Raw genomic sequence first — 20,413 nt, 5'->3', positions numbered from 1 at the left:
AGTGACTTATTCAGTTTTCCAAAAACTTTTGAATTTCGTCACCGCTTCTTTATCAACCTTAAAAACAAAACTGTGATTGTGGGTTTCTGTCACACCACTGGGGGGCAGTGAAAGGTCGTAAATAAACCCGTACATCCTGTCTGAGCTGAGCTTTTCTTTTTTTTCCATGATCCTTTATAAACATCATAAAGACCATGAGCTGATGACTGTAATGTAACCTGAACGATCAAAGTTAGATGATGTTCCTCTTACATCAGGTGAAGCCACCAATAAGAAAATATAATTAATATCAAATACAACAAGTGATCGCATGAAACAGATGTTTTAATTAGGCTGAATGCCTCAGCTAAATAAAGTGTGAGAAATCATGGACGTACAGTGAACTGAGAATATGTCCTGAATGTGCTGGAGAGAGGACACACTGTATATTCATTAAGTAAGACTAAAAACTTAAGAGCCATAGTCGTCACCGTCACACATGGCTGTTCTGAACCTTCGTGACCTCGAGTTTAAAATAGGTGCCGAGAACACACATTGTTCTACATGTTTCCTTAAGGATGAGGCGCGACCCCCCTTGGTGGCCGTAAAGACGGGAGCAGATCTGGAGTAGATGACCCGATGTGCACATTCCTCAGTGTGTCCCCGAGGACTGGACATGTGCTGTGCATCTCCCAGACACAGACGCACCTCACATCGCTCACATCCATCCCCCTTCATCATGTGTGCTACTGCACAAAAACAAGCAAACACGTGTTTTTATGTCAATGTAACGGGGTAGAAATGAAAGAGCAGGATGTGGAAGGAGGAGAGCAGATAGAAGAGAAGAGAAGAGAGGATTCGGGATAAACATCGGATGAGTGGGCAAGAACAGAGAGGAGGGAAATGCAGCAGTATATTACACTCCAAGCGTGGGAAATCTCCTGGTGTGGGTCCCTTGTGAAAAAGGAAAACTGTGCTATCTAGTGACTCTGAGTTCCTCAGGGTTCACATCCTCTGTCCTCTGAAGGATCGCACAAAAAACAAAAAGGCTTCACACACTGAATATCTGCTGTGTCTTTGAGTGATAGATCATTTCACTTGTGTATTTCGGTAAGGAGTAGCAGTTTTAGTTTCAGTATGACTCGTTCTGGAAAGTGTCAAGACTGTCGGGAGGATCAGCTTCAATCCAGCATATATGCATGTTTTATTTCAGAGTTTTCCAACTCCCTCAGCCTGGAGCCTTCAGCATTACTAACAGCTGACAGCAGTGCGGGAATGTGACTAGCGAGTCCATTTACAAGAGATATTTGTACTTTATTTAAAGGTTTCCATTTACTGCTACTCTATACTTATACGCTACTACAGTTAGGAGGAAAACATTGTACTTTGCACTACATTTACCTGACAGTTATATTTACCTTCAAGGCTTTTTATTCAAATCATAACGGCTGTTATGTCACAACACTTTCCATGTGGATCCTTTCTGGATTGCTGTCCCTATTTAGAGACACTCAACAGTTCCCACCATGAGCAATATTTAATAATGAATCTGTCACAGTCTGCTTAAACCTCTTGCCAAATGAGTTCACACAATGCCGCTAAATCTCTCTGTATTTCGCAGTAATACAGTATATAATACAGTATATAATACAGTATATCGTATTATATACAGTATATTAGCACTTTTACTTTTGAAGTCAAAGATGTGAGTACGTCGTCATGTTTGAGCTCTACAGCTGAACGTGCTCATGACGAGACAAATTGCAGCTTTGTGTGGACACTGAAGTCACTTCCATTACACACAAATGGATAAATGAACAGAAGACAAAGACTAAATAGGACAAATGTTTAGATAATTACAGAGAAGATAATCGAATGATTAAAGAGGCAAACATTTGTTCCGCAGCTCTCCAACATGTTCTGTCGCACACTCTTGTTTAAAAAAATGTCACGTAGCGATCCAGCAGCATGAGGTAACTGAGCTAACTTTGGATGAAATGAGTGTTGCTGCATATTAATCCACAGTTTAGATTTCATGTCAGCTGTTGTTTTTAGATTTTTTTTTACGCAGGCTGACCTCAACACTTTGTCGAAGTCTTTCCCATCGTACATCGTGCTCTGTGGAGGCTCCACACTTTCTTCACAGGAACTGAATTCCTCTTTCTTTTTTTTACGGTCATCACTTTGAATTCTTCGATCTTAAACGCACATCTGCCGGATCTAATCGTGCATGCATTTCACCAGAATGTCAGTGTTGACATGTTTCTGTTGCAGACGCCTCAATAATTAAGACCAGATGTTTACACCATAACAAAGCAGGTCAGAATCTTTTATCACTTTTGTATCTCTTGGTTCAGAGATGAGACAAGAAGTTAATTCATTCCTTAAACTCACGCTGAACTGAACATGTTTGTTTATAGTGTGAGAATTTACTGCTCTGTGCCTCATTCCTTTTTATTCCCTCTCTTTTACAGTTACAATTTGAAACTATGTTGGACTGACACAGCTTATAAATACGACTTTTCAAAGCAGGATTAGACAGCACTTATCCTGACAGAGTTCATGTGAGGTTAATTTATCTCTTGTTTAAAAAAAAAAAAAAAGCAAAGTTATGTAATGTGGCAGAGGTCACCATTCTGGAAAGTCATGACGGCATCTAACACGTAATCTGCAGCAGTGAAGAGAAACACTGTTTAAAGCTAAATTACAACTCGGGCTGACAACTTCTTCATCTTTGTGTGCTGTTGTCAAGTTAGGATCGTCACTTTAATGTGCACGACGAGCAAGATAAAACTATTGACTCAGGAGTCTGCTGGTCTAGGTGGAAGCAACATGGTTGCTATGGTTTCCTATTGGAAAGGGTTGTGCATCTAAACAGTGCATTACTTAACTTCCATGCTGCTTCTCTAAGTACTTTGTGGACCCCATTTCAAAACACTAGAACTAACCCTTAAAGAGAAATCTTAATGTTACAGGATACAGTCAAATTTCAAGACAATATATGCTTCCAACTCCAGCTTGGTAGACATGCAAGTTCATTATCTTGCCCTTGATACATTAAAGCAAAAGGAAGGATGTAGAGGTTCGTCTGGTGGATTTCAAGTTATGCAGAACCGCCTAATATTTGGCAAGAGGGTTGTCCAATTTCCTGTATGTCCCTTTCCTACTTCAACATCACGATATGCCCGTGCACAAAGCCAAATCTGCAGAAGAAGCTTTTTCCCACTTGCACGGAGTCCTGATCCCAAATCCCTTCAGCACCTTTGGAGCTGGAACCTGGACTGCAAGCCGGGGCCTTATTGCCTAACTTAACTCCTCACTAATGCTCTTGTGGCTGAACTGGAACAAACCCCTGTAGGAGAAGTGGGGAGCTGTTATGTCACCATATGAATGCCCACGGTTTCATGAATAATCAGATTCGGATGCGATGTTCAGGTTTCCACTTACCTTTGGCCATGTGTACTTTATTTAATAAAACTGGAGACTTCAGGACATTCAGACCTCAAGTCCATTGATTGTCCAGCGTTCTTTCCTCCCAAGCATGCAGATTTCTACAGTACAATACAGTGTGTCATTACACTCATTAAGAAGCATACTTTCCACAGTAACATAACAACACAGGCCTACATCACGAGAGCCGAGATGGTCACCAGATCAAACTTCCTCTTCAAGTGCTCCGCAGTGCATTAACCCCTCCTACATAACAAACATCATGTACGTGAGCTCCATAGGACACAGGCTGTTCAGGCTTTCCACCGTGTAACTAAACACTTATCCGTTCACTGGCTGCACACACACAGCAAGTCCAGCCAAACAATCACCTCAAACTGTTGCTATTTTCCATATCTTGGCGTAGTTTCACTGTTATGTTTGGTTTGGCTTTTAGTTATATCACCAATTTTAAGGCTATTTGGTCTGATTCTTGTCTAGATCTCTGAAAACCAAACACACTTAGTGATTATCACACGGCATTTAATTTAGGCCTGTAGTCTGTTGTTCTAAAGTTAATCTGATCTGATATAGACGGGAAAGTTCCTTAGCTGTCAAAAAACACACGAATAACTCAAATGGTTGGATGCAGCGTTTCCCGTGCATTTCTGTCCAGCTCACGTATTTTTATGGGTTTCGTGAAGTTGTAATTCTTAAATAAAACCTTAGCTGCCATTGAAACTGTCAGAAACAGTTGGAAGGAAATCCAAACTGTAAATTTATGAAAGCACACGTAGTACCTGCCGAAGGAGTATTGGGTTTACCATGATACTGCAAATCATCCGTGTTACATAAAAAACAGCTCAGCAGTAGATCCGTTGTTAGCATTTAGCAGTGACCCTGCAATGGAAAATCCATTTTATAATTTCCATTTATTTCTCTAAGCCAGGAATGATAACGAATACATCATTATTTATCCTCCTCTTTCCCCGTCTCAGTGTTCAGACCATGATGCTGTAACAGACAAATCCGTCATAATTCCAGAGAAAACAGTCTTTGTAGCTCTTCTCTGTCCCCATGTAAGCTCCAGGTTCACCGGAAAAGCCTTTGCAAATAAACAACTTAACGAAAACAATTAATGATGCTGTGGGAAAAGCGATTTAATTTCCTCTCGCGGGCCTGATGTGGACAGAGCACTGAGAAACTGGACACCCTCCTAATCAAGCCGCCGCATGCCTGAGGTCCAGCATGGCCGGCGTCGCAAGAAAGTGCGGAGCGAGGGTTTGTAGCGGATCTGAAATTTCCTGCCAATTTGAATTCCAATAAAGTGAAAAAGTCAGAGTCTGACAATGTTCAAAATTCTCCTCTCTGATAAAAATCTTATTCACCCTGTCAGTGTTGACCTCTGTGACCTCTCTCCCTCCTCTGTCATCGTGCAGGCATGTTCTATAAGCACTCAGCATAAACGAGTTATGTCACATCCTTTGCACGGGGAAATTTACTGAAGCTCTCAGTGCTCTATGTTATTACATTTTCTAAAATGAATGGATGCGTTGGAGGAAAAATGTTTTTTTGTCTTTCCATGCGATGGAAATTCGTCAACCCAAAAGTATTCACACTACCTAGGGTGATTCCCGCCTCTCAGTCAATGTGAGCTTGGATCGACCGCAGCCCCCCCATGACCCTGATAAGTGGAAAATGGATGATTGGATGGATGGATGGAGATTATCCAAGCGTGCATTAGGTAAGATGAAGGGTGCACCTGTGTCCAACTATATTAGCATGGATTGACTGGAAAAACACATTGGTCTGATGTTTTAAGGTTGGATTTTCTGCTATACCTGATGAAACGGAAAATTCCTCTCAAACAAGATAAGTACATTTCTGTCATGGTACATTTCTGTCTGGTTCCTCCTGTTGTACGGGAGAAACCAGGACATGTATGTCTGCTAGGTCAGAAACTCAAAGTGCCCATTATCTAGCACTGCCTATCAACTGTTTTTTTTAATGAGCTGTCTTTATGGAAAAGGAATAATGACGATGAAGCAGCAGAAGAAGAGCTGGGAACCTCACAGAAAACAAAACACTTACACTGTTATCTCATCCATCTTCTGCATGTCCTGTTTTGATCTTTAATATTTAATCTTAACAGCTTCCATCGTGTCACATCTGAAACCTGAAAGTGGAGATGCTACCCTGGAATGTCATCTACAGGACTCCAGAATGATTTTAAGAGCGGGGTAACATGCCAGCTCAGTAGAGGCTGTTAAACTTTGAAAGCCTTTTTAAAAAAGTCTTTGACGAGTCTATAATCAAGAGACGTTGAGGTACAACTGCATGGACACACATCTGCCAATGAATACAGAATCTGTAGTTCTGTTTTTGTCATCAGAAGCGTTCTGGTTTCCGTTTGTAGTCCGACTACTAATGATCAATCACGTTTGGCCGTGCTTTGGTTGCATGCATGTAAACCGTCCATGCAGAGAGCTAAAGAGGTGGAATACAATGGCTGAACTGCAATCTGGGAACTGATGATTTAGGTATTTCATTATTATTATTATCTGTGTTCATATGCATCTGTGTTCTTTCAGATTAGCAAACTTATTTTAAATTACATTTCTACTAGGGCTGACAGGCAATTAAAAAATCGAATTATTTACATGCTTCGCGATTAATTCATCTTATCGCATATGTGTTGTGAGGAGCATTAAAGATTCAAACGATGTTTCCTTTCATTTTTATTGCATTAGGTTTTCTTTAATTAATTAATCAATCAGTTATTTTCACAAATATCTACACACCAGGCCTTATAGCATATTTTTATACTGTGCTCATCAGCACGATTTAGTACACTGAATGTGTTTTGCTGAGTTTATAAGGAAGACATTATCTCCATAGTGTGTCGGCCAAACCTCCTAGCCTGGAGCAGCCGTTCTCAAAATTAAGTCTCATGACTGATCTGGGTTCAGCAAAGGAAATGGCAATAATAAGGCTCCATTTACCACAGAACCCCTGCTGACATCACCATGACTCCTTTTTCCTCAGAATCACACGTATGCAAACACACACACACACACAGAGCACTCTTGCTTTGCAGTGTTTATCTCATTGTTGACCTTTAACCAATGGGAAGCGAGCGAAATGCCAGGAGAGCTGTCTACAATATCTGTAACCTGAGCCAAGAAGTCAACAATACTCAAAGTTTAGTCCAGGATTGGCACTGGGACATTGGCAGTGTCTATCTGGAATAATGTCAGACCGAGATTAGACTTCGCTTTCCTGTTTGGCCAAAGAGCATCTGGCAACCATGTAGCCTTATTTTCTTTGCTGGAATACGGCAATTATGGCAAATACCACAGATGAAAAAAAAAAAGTGATGATGGCACAACAGAAACATAGGGCTTGTGTAAGTTATGTAAAAATATAGAGATAGGCAGCGCCAGGTGTTGAACGAGACATCCCTCGTGATGGGATCTAAAGAATGAACAGCATTAACAGAATACTTGTATTCAGTCGGCTCTGGCTGCATAACATCTGTTATGGCTTTGAATATTAAAGCAGCATTTGTATTCATCAAGAAAAGCTCTTATATATGCACTGTCATCAGGTCCCATAATTACAATGTTCAGGTTCAGTGGACGTGTAAGTGAATTCAGTAGAAAAACAAGAGCTCAAAACCTGAGCTCAGTGCAGCTACTAAAAATACACCATAATTGACACTTCCTGCATATTACGTATTTTTCAGATTGTTAATTGCAATCAACTGCCGTTTCATCCTTTCTCATGCCATTTGGTGATCATTACTCCTGAAAAACAGTATTTGACAGCGTTGCTTGAGCTTTCAGAAATGCTATTACATGTCTAAATTGAGCGTAGAGCTTCTGTCAGCGGGGTAAACAAAGCACCTGGATGCCAACTGGTGCAAGTTTATTTGAACAGCGGTGCAGCTTGTGCCGTTGGCCTAAGTACACAAGCACTCAAAGGACTGTCCCCCTCTGAACTTTGGCTTCCAGGAAATTCTGTAATGAAAGCAGACCTCATATGTAGCTTTGTGTGCTTGCCTCGTCCGTGAAGCCGTTACTGGAGCTAAACGGACAAAAAAACAGCATTGTTCAAGTTTTCAGGCGATGTGAACCTCATGCTAGATTTCTTTCTTGCACCACACCTACAAGGTCACATAACTGTGGACCCTTTTACTGGTTTCAATTCTAGAAGACAATGTAAAGAGAAAACAGGAAGTGAAACACTTATTATTTTGAACTACAATTGAATGGCTGACCTGCCACAAGTCTTGGAGATATTCAGCCCTAATTGTGCGTCCACCTCATGTCAGGACGAGGGGAAAAAAGAATCATCCAACGAATAGTCCATGTCCCCAGACTCATTTGTTGAACGGTCATTTGCACACTACGACATTTCCCTTTTCTAACCATGCAGATAATTGCTGATCTTGATATATTTCAAAGAAAATGATCAGAATACCCGTCATACGTCCATCATTAGCACAAATAGACACTCGACAAACATACAGTACGATAATGAGCACTTGTCCTTTGCCTTGGTAATCCATCCACCTGACAGGCGAGGCATATCTAGATTGTAATTAAACAGTATGATTATGACACAGATTAGCCTTGGGCTTGTCACAGTAAAGGGACATTTTATAGTGTGCAGCTTTATCTTTTTCAAGGACTTATCCATGACCTCAACCAAAGTTGGGTGAAAATGCTGCAGGAGACATTTTTCAAGGTTTCTGGTTATAGAACCAGTAAAAACAAGGAGATGTAAACAAACAGCTCCGCACCAGGTTTTGTTATCAGTCCTGGAATAAAAACAGACAATTTAAGTCCAGTCAATCTCAATAAGTGCAGCTCTTATATAACGGACAGGCCCCTATTGTCTGGCTGTAACAAGGGCGTTAATAACATGGTACTGAAACCTGTGTTTTCTGAATACATTGCCGTGCCAACAAACTGATCTCTCTTAATAGCTACCGGCTGCATAGCATGGATCACAGTACAATGTGCCTCAGGCTCATGTGAGAAGCTCATGTATCTTTCAACAGTTCTTCAGCCTGTTTATTTATTTGTTAGTTGAGTTAAACTGTGTTAAATTAGAATTTTCCACGGCTCTTCTGGCTCATATGTGGATATTCATCTCATCGAGGGTTGTTTACCTTCAATGTTCTGTACGTGTTTTTGCACACTGTGCATAAATAAATTACCCGGGTCCAGTCAAGTTGCTAAGTAAGTAATCTACTCATTTCAACGTGAGACCGTGTTACTAAAGTTTGTTTAATATATTGGAATTATGCTTCCCATTTGTCCAGATATTACTCTTAGTATCAGACATGGACTGCCATGTGTGTACTATATTCACATTAAAATGTAGATGTACAAAAATATACTTTAAATTTAAGTAATTTGATTGGACAGGAGTCATTTCATGACGGCTTATATAGAGTACTACATCACTACTACTACACGTATCACTCTACTTCACTGGTGTTCTAAATTTTGTTATCTTAAATTGTAACAAACTTTGATCATTTTGCCACCAAGATAATATTTTTTTCACCTATCATTTGAGCTAAAGTCGTCACAAGAGGTTGAACCTAGATAAAGTTAGAGAAGCGCTAAATCAAAGTTAACCCTGTAAATCAAACACCATGGGATTTGAGCTGCTTTCAGACTTGGTTAAGTCTCAGAAATATTAATGTCGGCTGGGTTGCGGTAGATTATAGACTTATAGATCAAAGCTAACAAGCTACTGTTGAGGAAAATGTTAATGAGTTGCTTGGCAACTATAATCTATGACCGAATCATTCGATTCAAACTTGTTATAAAACCTACAAGGTGCTCCGAGGTTGGGGTGAGTTATATCAGCTCCCTCACACAGGGAATTAATACATTTAGAATGATGGAGTCAAGATGAGGCAGCATCTTTTTCTTCATGTGTCATAATTTGCAACACTGTCTCCATGATTTACAGCTAATTAGTTTGACCAATTAGGAGGGAATCCTTCATTCTAATTTTGGAATTGTATGGATTTCATTCATTAGCAATGTTTGTCAGGATGTCAGGGAAGCTGGTTGACATATGAAGGAAAAGTCATCCTGAGTCCTGCACGTGGTTGTGTAAATCCTAGTTTCTCATACCTCACTGCTTTGACCTTTTTAATATTTCATTTCATATCAAGACTATGATCTTAACCACAAGAAGGTTAATTATGCTTTAGGTGCTGCAGGCGGATATTGGATTACACAAGCGGATATTGAAGGTAAAATCGATTAGATACAGTATCAGCATCTTATTACTTTGCCAATACATTAATTAAAGACATTTCCTCATTGTGTTGTAATCTGGGCAGCATTAGATATCTCTCAAAATATATTTGGTTTTGCAAATGAGTAAATCTAATTTAAAGATACAAGGGTTTTTTTGCACTACATCCCAAAATAGCTGTTCAGAAAAGACAGAGTTAGTTGTTTTATTTATGGAAAATGCCAGATGACTGTGCAAGAGTAAAAAGTCTTGAGAACTGATAGAAAATGTGAAGCATCATTTGATGAGACGTCACTTTTGGATGTGAAGTTTTTTAATAAATGCCCATGTTGGCCTAAAGCTGCCAAATAAACTCTTGTGTTCAAAAAGTAGCAACGTCTTGAGTTGCCTGAGACATTTTTATTAAATGCATACACAAAAGATTAATGCGGTTCAGCTTAATAAAGTGGATGTAAGAGATTTTCAAATGAGATACTTGGATACAGAATTGCTATAGATTAGTTTTCATCGCCATAGAAACAGAGAGAAAAAGACTATTTGTCACTTTTATCTTTGTTATGACTTGGTTACATAATGAGCTTTGCCAGGCAGTATTGTAACATAGAAACTCAGCATGATCTTTTCAAAAACTAAACCTGTCTCTGCACTAAATTTAGCATTTTATTATGATGAAATTCAATATATATATTATAAATACACGAGTGAATGCTTCAGAAAGAGTTGGCAAGCTCAGCTATGAGCCATCTGCCTTGTGTGAGTATAACATACAAAATAAATGAGAGAGCATCCAGCTCAGAATAATAAAAATACTTCACTCCTTCTTCATTTTTCAGCAGCATCACGTACAGTAGATCTACTGGAATACATTCAGAAAAACATGTTTTCTGAATCCAAAGACATGTTTGAAAGGGGAGAGCTTCAGGGCATGTGATGTTCTGTCATGACCAGAGAGTTTATGTAATATAAAGCTTCATAATGACAAGCTGGCGACCTGAAAAGCCCCCGTCTACTGACAGTAATAAAGAGTACATGTGTTCATCTAGTTCTTCCAAACATATAATAAAAATGTCAAGGGTAAAAACACTCCAGTCTGCAGTGATTTAAAGAAAAATGAAGCTACTAAAGGCAAAAGAAAAAAGCGATGCTGACTCTGGGAGAGTGGAAATTTAAGAGCAGATTCAGATTTGTTTGAAAGATCACATCCAAACTCCTTTTTGTTTCTGCTACACATGAGACGAACCTCAGCGGCAGCGTTTTTTTGTTCAAATACTTTTCTACTGAAGCAGCTGTGCGAAGAATAATTGTGCTGCTCTCTGAGAGCGGCCGTGGCACTCTGCTGTTAACCGCTGCAAAAGCTTTTGGAGATAGAAGGTCATGTGGAATTGTGCTTACAAAGTTTGTAATGACGGACAGACACTGTGCAAGTTTTAAAGTTCAGATTTGTAGGATGTAGTGATGAAGTTGAAGATTGGAACGAACTGAATACCCCTCGCCTCACCCTCCCTTCCAAGTGTGTGGGGGGGAAAAAAAACTATGGTGGCTGCTGTAGAAACATGTTGGACTCCTTGGAAAAGGAACCAGGCTCATTGTGAGGTAATGAAAACACTTTTTATTTCAGGTGATTATGCACAAATGAAAACATAGTTATGCATTTATCTTAAACACTGAACTCTGATTTAACCACATTTAACCAAATCAGCCGTGGTGTGATGATCAGTTTGCAGGAGGTTGCAACACAAAAGTATTACCCAGACAATCAACAGTCTGGCTGCTGGGATGACTGATCCTATTTCTGATTTGTAAGAAGTTTCGGGTGGCTGGGGACACCTCATGGCTCAGCGGATAAGTGAATTACTCCTATAAAAAAAAATGATTCATGAGATTTAAAATGACCATTTGAGAAACTTAAGTAAAAAAGTACAGTTGACATTTTTTGGGATGTGATAACTGTTGTAAGTAATGTTTAGGTTGGCAAATTAAAGTTTCACACGGTGTTGTTGTTGTTGTCTTTTTGAGATTTTAGTTTAAAATGTCGCCTGATGTGGTTTGCCACTGGAAGCTGCCTGTTGTTCTAGGTATATACCATAGTGAGATGAACAGTGGATTACTGGTTTAGAAATTAGTTGGGTAAAGAGCAGAAGTAGAGTTTAACACATTTCTTGTTACGTGTGTGTTACTTAATAATTTCTTACTACACTCACTCTGCTAAAGGCATAAAAAAAAATCCTAAAACTAGGAGCTTCGGTCAGCTGTCCTGCAGTTTGAGCAACAGTTTGATTCCCCACATTCAAAAGATGTGTATAAACTGAAGGAAGCTTCTATTAATATTACCAACATACTATTTTACATGAGACTCCTGTAGTCTGGACGGAAACTGGAAACTTTCAGTAGGGTGGTAGGATAAAGTATTGGGTATTGAACTTTTTTGATCAACAACTAAAGCCTCGCAGACGATGGAAAAACTGTCAGATATAAAAAGCAGGGATCAAATACCTGCTAACATTTATTATGTTATTTCTTTGTTGAGAGATTCTTGATTAAAAATCTGATGTAAACTGGTTTCATTCAGCCTTACCTCTTGTGCAGCTGCTTAGACAGCACTCAACATATCAGAGGTTTAAATCAGGTTTATATTTGTTAAAGTACGATCAGTAAATATTTAGAAAATGCACTTTAGCTCTAAAAATAAGCACAAATGGTCTTAATCTGCATCCTGCACGCTGGTGCTGGGTCTGTCTGTTAATTGAAACCTCAAAGCGAGCAGCCATTCACGTATGAAAACCCGCCCTTCCTCAGCCGTGCTACTCGTTGCTTGTACACATTCCAGTGTGATTGGCTTAGCTGTTGGCCCGAAGCCCAAAGGACGTCTGTATAAAACTCCCCATGTGCTGAAAGCCAGAGTCAGAAAGCAAAACGAGACTCACAGTGAGCAACAGCAACAGGAAAACTGAATTCATTCTTAAATATACTGCGACTGAAAGTGCTGGACAATGTGTAAAGGATTAGCTGCCTTACCCCAAACCTGCCTCGAAAGGTGAGACCTGCATCATCTCTTTTCTTTTCCTGTCATGTCTAAACATTGTGTTCCTCTGAAAAAGTTTGACTTTATTTCAAGAGTTTATTATACTGTGTCAAAAAAGGTTTAAAACATAAACTGTAAATCATTTCTGCAGTTTCCATCGGACAGAGTTTGACAGCTTAAAGTTAATCTTTGTGAACTTTTTACTTTCTAAAAAGGAATTCAGAACTTTTGACCTGAAGAACATTTTATTCTGTGTTATTCTACTATTTAATACTTAACTTGGAAGTTGCTGGTTTATGCTGATTACTCAAGAGAGTCAGAGAAATGTATTGTGTTGCTCGTGCACTCGAGCTGTGCGCTCAGAGAGATGAAGAAAATTCTTGTTGACACAGAACAATACACAACCACAATCAATGAAACATTTTCACAGTTTCGTTAGAATTGCTTTTCAAATGTGATGCTGTGCAGGTTTTTGTTCTTTATTCAAATACAAAAGAGTTCAACATTTTTGTCCAGAGTAATTAATTCTAATTAGATTAGTCATTCAGAGTTAAATAAATATTGTCATTTTGTTTAGTTTTGTTGCCATAACTGGTACTTTTCCCTTTCCCTAAAAATGACTTTTGTAGTTTTGAATTACGTTATCAGCCAACTACCGTATGTTTCATCTTAATGTCTTCTATAAATAAAATATACCAGAGTCATGTTAAAGAGATAATGACGCATCATGATTACATTACTGTGTCTAAGTAGTTAAAACAGAGACTGCTTCTGCTTTGCGTCCTCCAGGGCGAAGGAGATCAAGTCGAAATTGGGAGTTTTGCTGCAGAAGCCAGAAAATGCCATTGACCTCATCATCCCCTACCCTGAGAAGGCTGAGAAGAAGCCGGAGAAGCTGCAGAAGTGAGTCCTCCTTTATCTGCTTCTCCTCAGGGAGATGAATGACCGTGGAATGATGTTTGCCACCTTGTTAAGCAGATAACTCATGACTAAGTGGCGGAGCAGAGCTCCAAACAGGTACAAGATGCGGAGATCAAAGCACGTTAAACATCTTCAGACCATGACTGGGCTCAGATCTCAGCGTTTGCATGACTTCCATAGGCATTACCCTAAAAAGAAGAGTTAAAGATTAATTTTGTATATATGATCTATTAGATGTTGACCTACTTTTCTTTTTCTTTGTTATTGTTATTTCATACACATCAGCAACCCTGTGAGGAGGAGTAATAGAGAAGTGTTGTTTCCTGTGAACTGTGTTATGAGAATCTGACATTTGATGGAAACTTACAAAGTTCTTGAGTTGGAAAAAATAATTATTCTGATCAAAGCAGAATATTTTTAACCTTGAATTGTCCCCAGTGTGGCGAGGCATCAGCTGAGGCTTGATGTTGCTTTGCAGTATTCTTTCAATGTGTTTCAGCACTGGGACTTTCGGTCTTTATAACGTCCCCGCGACTGTAATTCATGATGATGATAATTGGCATTAGCCTTTACATCTATTGAAAAGCCGTTATTCGTGTACATTTGTTCAGTTATTTATATTTGATTTAATTTAGTGCTCGTCCAGTGCTCATTAAGAAACATCAGCCTATAGTAAATGTTCCATGACAGATCTGTTCTTTTACTAAGACACCTCACTGGGTCTTCAGTCTGTCATTGGTCCTTCCAGCTCATTTTAAGGCTAAGAAACATTGCTTTGGAAACTTTCTTCTAAATGTGACAGAAAGGGACATGCAGTTTCAGAAACGTTACTCCTTTCCACTTATTCAAAGATTCAGCCCAATGACTAAATGCTCCCGTGATTCGTCCGACACATACCAGACGCAATCTATTCTCAGTGGATGTTTTCCAGACTTTAAATCTTGCAGGGGGAAGCTGAGATCAAAGGATGCAGTCTGGCTTTGTGAGACTGGAACCGTGCATCAAAAATGTATTCGAATATTTATAGCGTGTTGTTTGAAGTTTTTCTGTTTTTCTTTGTAGAGTCTTTGTAGAACACGTAATGAAAAAGTTATATCGATCATCAAGACTCATTTGTGATTGAAATCAAAACTTTTTCCCACACACTGAAACTTGAGTATTCTGTATTGTAGCTTGGATTTGATCGTTTTAACCAGTTTTGTTGATGCCTCCTGACTAAACTGAGGTACTCTGTGTGCAGGCCTACTCCTGAGGAGGCTGCTCAGTGGCGTGAAAGTCTGGACAGAGTCCTGAACAACGGCTGTACGTGAACCCTCTCTTACTCACCCTCTCTTTCTCTCTCTCACACACAAACACTTACAGTATGTGTGTCACTGCATTAACTTACATCCATTCCCTGGAGGCTTACCGGTCCAAGAAAACGAGTCTTAACCCTTTTGTCCCCGTATGGTTCTGCGTCCCCGTATTGTGACTAAGCAGACTGTGACGTTGGTCCCCACGACGTCATTAGGAGTAACAGTTGGATTTTAAATGTGTCTCATTATCTTGCTGACTTAATGAACTGAGGAGCAGACCTTCAGGTTTACATTTTCAATGTCATATGTTCTTTATCCAACAATACTCAATCTTTCAAACCTGCCCTTAAGTTAAAAGAAATAAAAAACAACATGCCTTTAAAGTAACGTAATGTTACCAGAGATTTTTTTCTTCTTTTAGAAATCATGGCACATTTCTGCACACTGGTGTTTTGCACAAATAGCCGAGGAGACGTTCATTTCCTCCTTGTATAAATCCAAAGATGCAAACCCAAACACTTAGGGTCATTATCGCATCATTATTTCACATTTTTACAAATCCGTGGTCATTATGTAACAGCTAGAACTTAACCAAAGGGAGAAGACATCACTTCCACCGAGGTCTGCTGTCTAGTACAGTACATCTATCAGGGTCTGGTTCCCATAGCAACAACAGAGCTTGTGTGCATAAAACATGTCAAGTTTTCCATTTAAGTTAGTTAGAATTGATGTTTTTAATAAGATTCTCATTGTTGCAGGGTTTTTTTTAATTAACTGTACCCGCTTCCCTAAACCCTAAAGTAATCTCATCTTTAGGGTGTTTTTTTTAAGCACCTCTGACACAGTTTTGCTCAGTTTGGATTAAAACATCTGCAGCAAGAATTTTACAAACGGAAGTTATCCAGCATCACCTTTTCCTAATGTAAAACTGTCACATAATCATAGTTTGCAGGAGATCGTGTTACAGAGAGACATGTAAACATTGCTCATGTGGAGAAAAACACCAGAAACACCTCCGGCTCTACTGTTTACTTCACCAAGTGCACAGAACGCCTGAGAGCAGCACTGATGATTAACTCCAATGGGTAATGGTATTTAACGCTACATGTAAACTCTCCTGCTAATAAGTCACTTAAGCTGCCCCTGTGCATAAAGAACAGATCCACGTACAGATGTTACTGACCAGCTAATGTGCACGGAGAAACATTTTCTCTGCACAGCTCAGTAGGTGGTAAAAGACCTTTCTAAGTGGCTCCTACAGCAAAGTGTAGGGCAGGAAGATTTATGTTCCACCTTTGTTTGCATGCCTGCATGAATGTGTGTATGCATGTGTGTGTGTGTATCAGTCCATGGAGGGTATGAGTGTTATGGTAACATCTCCAGGGAGAAGTCTAAATGATTCCACCAGCATTGATTTATTGCACGGCTCGTGTAAACTGCTTCATGCGATTTTTACTTTTGCATTATTCTTTATGGCCTCTCCCCTGTTAATTCCCATGAGATTCTCAGTGACTTATCGCCTCTCAGATGGAGCATCAACCCCCCCTCCTTCACCTGAGAGCTACAAATTGCACGATGCATCAAGAAATAAATAATGCATGATTACTGTTAGATATGAACTTGTGGAAAAATTAATCTAATTTTCACGTTGATGCAGTTTTTAATTAGAGGACCTCTTCAGTGTTTAGTTATTTGAAAGATTACGCAGCTTGTTCAATCTATTAGGACGAGTGAAGTTAATTAAAACTTAATTTTAATAAAGTTAATTGCACAGGAAAATCTAGCAGACGTGCAAGTGCATGATTATGAAATCATGAATGCATGAAAAACAAACAAACACGAGGCTGTGAAACGCAAACAGCTTGTCGTCGGTGCCTGTGCGTGTGAGCTTCTCCTTTTGTTCCGGTCCTTGTAATGAAAGGATGAAATGTCTTTCAGGGGAAAACAAAACAAAAAAACAAAAAAAAGCTGCAGCTTGATTGAGACTCGGTGCTATTTTGAACCAAACTAGCCATGGAGATCACAGATAAAAGCCTGAGGCCAGAAGAGAATGCTTATCTTCTGCAGCACATGCTGCTTCAGACAATGGGAACTTTTTCAGACATTATGTTATATTACAATGCTCTTTGCTGAAATGACTGGTTGTTTTATCGAGCCTCATCAAGGATCTGAATGTTTCTACTGCTTTATCCGAATCAAAGTTATACATTCATTCACACACACTTCTTTTTTGACTCTTCCGAAAGGTTGACATCTCCCACATGGCTCAGTCTGTGGGAAACTAAAAAGTGCAACAAACTAACAATATATATATCATTTTATCTCATAACGCAGCATTTTTAGAATGTTAAATGCAGCTTTCCTTTTATTTTCCACTAAATCTGTTTAAATAATGACCTTTTGGGCCAAGCTGCCTGTTTTTAAAATGTTCCATTAAAACAAAACACAATTCTCATGAGGTATTAGACATCTGGTATGCGAGAATACGAGTGTCACTGCTGGAAAAAACAGGTGTCACTTGGAAAATAACGACATTAAAAGGTGGGAGTGTGTTCTCCAGCTGATAAAGCTTCTTAACAATTTCATAATTTACTACACAGAATATGTAATTTTGGTGCCAGTCCAATGGCGCCCAAACATTTAACTCCTGTTTACTCTGATCCTGGCTGTGAAGCATTTTATCAGAGCAGTTGGCATGGATGAAAGCTGTTAATCTAGGGCGGCGGACAGATGGTCCGATGATTATTGTGGTTTTATGGGGGTCATTTTCCCGTTCATTCCTCACACAAACACATTTTTTATGGACGGATTTGACATCTCGACAACTTAAGAACAGACTCATTACACAGTATTTTGAGATTTATGGTCTACTTTGTGACAAACTGTAAATTCACTATCTTGCCATTTTGTCTTTCACCTTGTCCTGTGCTGTAACATCTTTCAATCAAGCCAATTTCGAAAATCTCCAAATGGCAGCATATTTACTTTAAAATAAATGCATGAAAAAGTTTAAATCATTTGTTGTTCCGTACTTCATTATATATCCTGACTCTCACCCCGTCCTCTCTCCATCAGATGGTCTGAATGCTTTCCGCAGTTTCCTGCAGTCAGAGTTCAGCGATGAGAATATTGAGTTCTGGATGTCCTGTGAGGACTTTAAGAAGACCAAGAACCCCATGAAGATGGCTGCCAAGGCCAAGAAGATCTATGAAGACTTCATCCAGTCCGAGGGACCCAGAGAGGTCAGGGACTTCCTGTGACTTCACCCTTTTTTTATGAGCTCAACTCCACATGGAATAGAAAGAAATATCAAGTTCATCTCATGTAGCTGGTGTTACGTGATGGGTTTCACTTCTGATCTCTCTAAAATGAAACAGGTTCATCCATCAGGCGGCTGCAGTCGCTTACAAAATATGATAAATTCCAAATAAAATATAAATTCTGTGCCAATTCCACACCACAGCAAGTTCATTTCAGGGGGTAATATTGTTCCTTTTACTGAACATTAGAGTTTTCCATTGGCTCAACTTAGTGAAACAAATTAAAGAAATATTTATTCATAAATTCATTCACTGCCTCGTTGACAATAAGATGAGATTGAATCCAGTTAGCTTAAAGATTGGAAACAGTGGAATACAACTAGCCACAAATGTACCACGACCACCAAGTAAAATATATAGAAATATAAATAAATCATGATCACTAAAGAAATACATGACAAATAAATATCTCATTGTACCACAGGCAGCAGAGAAGTCTCACGGGTGTTTTTACATTTCACATAAAGAAATAAATCTATGTGATCTTGTATTTACAATGATGCAGTTTATTAATTCACTACCAGTTAATGTAGCTTATATATTAATTAACTTGGTGTCAGTCAAATATGTCAACACTGATTAAGATTTAACATCAGACATATTGAGCAGATGAAGCAGTTAAAAGAAAATCTTGGATCTCCACAATGTCAGCTGATTGGAGACTTTTTTTTAGCTTGATTAATTTATTGAATTATCTAAAGATTTTTAGACAGAAAAGAAGGTTTGAGTTGGGTTTTTTTTTTGTATGTGTGTGTCTTCCTCTTTATATAATCCATCCACTGGTTGGAAAGTGTTAAAATTCTCCAAATCTGAAGGACAGGGCTAAAGTCTACCATCAAAAAAAATGTGTTTCAACTCCACAAGCAGTCAAAACCAAACTAGAAGAGTACAATATGGATTGGTATTACACGTTTGTGCATGAATGAAGTTCAAACTCTATAAAAAGGACTGTTGCTATCAGCCAACATGCCATTCCTCATCATCGTCTCATCTGATAATAAACCCTGGAAAATGCCCAATAATTACTTTTTAAAAAGCTTCTTTCAGCTGGTCTCATATATCAATCAATACTTGTATATTTCACTTCTAATACTTGTTTCTTTTCATTTTCGGTAAAACTTTGGATCCAAGTCCAACTTCCAATTGACCATTTTTCCATTGAAGTCATTATTTATAGTCTAAATAGACCTAAATTTATTACAGCCCAGAATTTTTTTCCATTACAATCAGTCCGACTAATTTAAACCAGTTGCCGTAAACAAGTCAAATTTTTGAGTAATCACCATGACTTAATTTAGGTAATATGTTTACATTTTATTTTGAAATAAACATCACAACTGGCTGGTTAAAATAAACAATACCATTATATTGATGTGGATTCATCATTTTCCTCTTCGAGCCTTTGACAGCAGACACATCTTTTCCGCGTCATCAGTACTCGTGCCATCAATACTTTTTGTTCATTCAACCTTCATCCTCATTGTATCCTGTTGTCCTCCCATTACAGGTGAACATTGACCACTTCACCAAGGACGTGACCCTGAGAAACTTGGTGGATCTCTCCCCTGCGACCTTTGACCTGGCTCAGAAGAGGATCTTCGCCCTGATGGAGAAAGACTCCTTTGGTCGTTTCCTCCGGTCTGAGCAATACCAGGAGCTTCTGGTCAACTAAGCCAGAGCGGGAGTCTGGGGAACTTGGGTGGGGGGGTGGCGGGGAGGTTTCAAACAGCAGTACATAATATGAAATTAATAGAAGACTAATCTTTTTAAATTAAGTGTTTCTAATAAACTACAAACTGTGTAAGACAGCCTCAGAACCGAAGACTTTTATTTATTCAAATTATCCAAAACAATGAAGTGTGAGAAAATTATATTTTCAAATTGTACTTCAAATGTAACTAAAGAGAGAAACTGCCTTTTGAAATAACCCTGCCTCCCCACCCAACACACACACACACACACACACATATGTTCTTGAACTTCTACACTCCCTATCATAGAAAAGTATTGGTTTCCAGAAATACCTCACTCAATCAAAAATGGCCTTAAGAAACATGATTGGTTCTCACACAAAGGTAGAAGTACAGGAACACACACACATACAAAATAAATGCGCACACACACACTCAAGATCTACATCAAAACATACACCGATTTGTCTC

General features: G+C 39.0%; 1 protein-coding gene across 1 annotated transcript; it reads left to right on the top strand.

Annotated features, from left to right (window-relative positions):
- The first annotated feature begins 12,570 nt into the window (after positions 1-12,570).
- LOC104926356 (regulator of G-protein signaling 5) lies at positions 12,571-20,068 on the top strand. Its single transcript, XM_010740196.3, has 5 exons — positions 12,571-12,727; positions 13,505-13,618; positions 14,877-14,938; positions 18,007-18,173; positions 19,759-20,068. The coding sequence occupies exons 1-5, from the start codon at positions 12,684-12,686 to the stop codon at positions 19,921-19,923; spliced, it is 552 nt and encodes a 183-aa protein (XP_010738498.3). The 5' UTR covers positions 12,571-12,683; the 3' UTR covers positions 19,924-20,068.
- The last annotated feature ends 345 nt before the right edge of the window (positions 20,069-20,413 follow it).

Source organism: Larimichthys crocea, chromosome XVII (assembly GCF_000972845.2).
Source record: "Larimichthys crocea isolate SSNF chromosome XVII, L_crocea_2.0, whole genome shotgun sequence".
In the NCBI taxonomy this organism is placed as follows: domain Eukaryota; kingdom Metazoa; phylum Chordata; class Actinopteri; family Sciaenidae; genus Larimichthys; species Larimichthys crocea.
Note: the sequence above shows the minus strand (reverse complement) of the source record. Positions and strands in the feature narration are given on the sequence as shown.